This window comes from Nematolebias whitei, chromosome 16 (genome assembly GCF_014905685.2).
Source record: "Nematolebias whitei isolate Nwh7 chromosome 16, NemWhi1, whole genome shotgun sequence".
In the NCBI taxonomy this organism is placed as follows: domain Eukaryota; kingdom Metazoa; phylum Chordata; class Actinopteri; order Cyprinodontiformes; family Rivulidae; genus Nematolebias; species Nematolebias whitei.
This window is the reverse complement of record NC_056513.1, coordinates 45,903,143-45,905,067: the sequence shown is the minus strand read 5'-3', so window position 1 is coordinate 45,905,067 and position 1,925 is coordinate 45,903,143. Positions and strand designations below refer to the sequence as shown.

Here is a 1,925-nt window from a genome sequence, read left to right as displayed (position 1 = left end):
AACCAAATATTCTTCAACAGAGCACAACAACCTGCAAGCTAATATCTGCTCTGCTACAACTGACCCTTCTGATGACACTCAGATTACCAGTCGTGGCGTCTTTTTCCTGCGTTGCACTGTTCAACTCAGTTCAAACAGCACGCTTCTTCTCTGCTTTGTTTTCTGTCACAGACAGGATTACCAGCACGACTGCTTGAATCAGCTGAATGTCAAGGGCATGTGAAGCTTTGAGGACACGTACACGTGACGCAGATTCAGGTCCCGTTCTTTTTTCATCATTTCGCACCAACACATTGTAATCAAATATTACCATGTCATTATAGTGGTATCATTTTGTGTCCTTGTTTTTGCATGTCATGTGAACATGTTAACCTATTATCCTACCCAGTAGACATTTTATTCAAAATGACATTTACACTGTTATCCAACCTGTAACTTTAGATCCTCAACCCTCTATACTAGTTACTAGTTGTTACTTACTCTTGGCCACAAAGTCATCCGAAGTCAGTCCTGACATCGACACGTTTCCTGGCAGCTTTAGGATTGCTGTCTTCAGCTTGTTCATCAGATCACATTTGGACACAATTGCAGCACCAGCCAGGCTGCAGCCCAGTACTCCCACAGCAAAAAGAACCAGTATCTTCATCTTGACTCCAAAGATCTCAGATTCTGAAGCTGTGACATATTTATATACTGTAGGTGAAGTCCACAGTAAAACAATGAACTTGAACCTTTTGTTCTCATGACTAAAAGACACTCCCAAGTTCTTAATGCTGGCGTACAATTCCACAGTGAATTTGAGTTCTGAACATCTACCTGATACTATATGATGTCATTTTCAAGTCACACCCAGTTCTGTGTACAAAGAGTCAAAGCCTTGAAGGATGACCTTAATCATACAAAGCATTCAGAGAGCATGGCATTAATGCAGAAAGACAACAGCAGTGAATACAAAATGTACTTATATTAAGTGTACCCTGAGCACAGCTCTCATATTATTACCTCCAACTTTTCACAAATAGGAACAAAAGCAACAGCAAAAGAACAGTAAGCTTCCAGTAAAAACCAGTCTTTCCAGTTCTCATGGAAAACTTTTCTACATGGTAATTAAAGGGTTTTAGATACCTGCTTTACACTTCCAAAAAAATACAAAATATATTAAAAAAATGTATTGCAGATGTCCTGATGCATGGTCAATAATCCAGGTAGATACATTTAACAAGGTTGAGTCAGGTCCTTTGGACAAATTTTTCTTTGTTGAAACATTTTGCCTTTTATCCAAAAATGGTTTTAGACTCTGACTTCAAGTTTGACAAACAAATCAACTCTGTTCTGCAGAAAAGCTTCTTCCAACTCAGACAGGTAGCTAAGCTCAAGCCAGTGTTGTCCAGACCCGACCTTGAGAAACTAGTCCACACCTTTGTCACGACCCGATTGGACTATTGCAACGCACTGTATGCTGGGATCAGCCAGACCTCCATCTCACGTCTTCAGCTCATCCAGAATGCTGCTGCTCGACTTTTAACCGGAACTCGTAGGTCTGAACATATTACTCCAGTTCTGTCCTCCCTTCACTGGCTCTCTGTTCGTACGAGGATAGTCTTTAAAATTCTTCTGTTGACCTTCAAATGTCTAAATGGTCTCGCACCCCTTCACCTCTCTGAGCTTCTGGAACCTTACGTTCCCTCTCAGGCCCTGAGATCATCTGATCAGCTGCTTTTGGCTGTTCCAAAAACAAGAAGCTCAGAGGAGATCGGGCTTTTTCAGTCATGGGCCCCAAACTCTGGAACAACCTGCCCCCCAACATCAGGCAGACCACCTCCCTTCAACCTGCCCCCCATCATCAGGCAGACCACCTCCCTTCAACCTGCCCCCCAACATCAGGCAGACCACCTCCCTTCAACCTGCCCCCCAACATCAGGCAG

At 42.9% G+C, this 1,925-nt stretch overlaps 1 protein-coding gene across 1 annotated transcript in view; it reads right to left on the bottom strand.

Moving 5' to 3' along the window:
* Window positions 1-700, bottom strand: part of LOC119422549 (anti-sigma-I factor RsgI-like) — a 2,876-nt gene extending 2,176 nt beyond the window's left edge. Inside the window, exon 1 of the mRNA XM_037689926.1 lies at window positions 481-700. Within this exon, the coding sequence (XP_037545854.1) occupies window positions 481-646 (166 nt within the window). The 5' untranslated portion in view covers window positions 647-700. The remainder of the gene's footprint in view (window positions 1-480) is intronic.
* Between the last annotated feature and the right edge of the window lie 1,225 nt (window positions 701-1,925).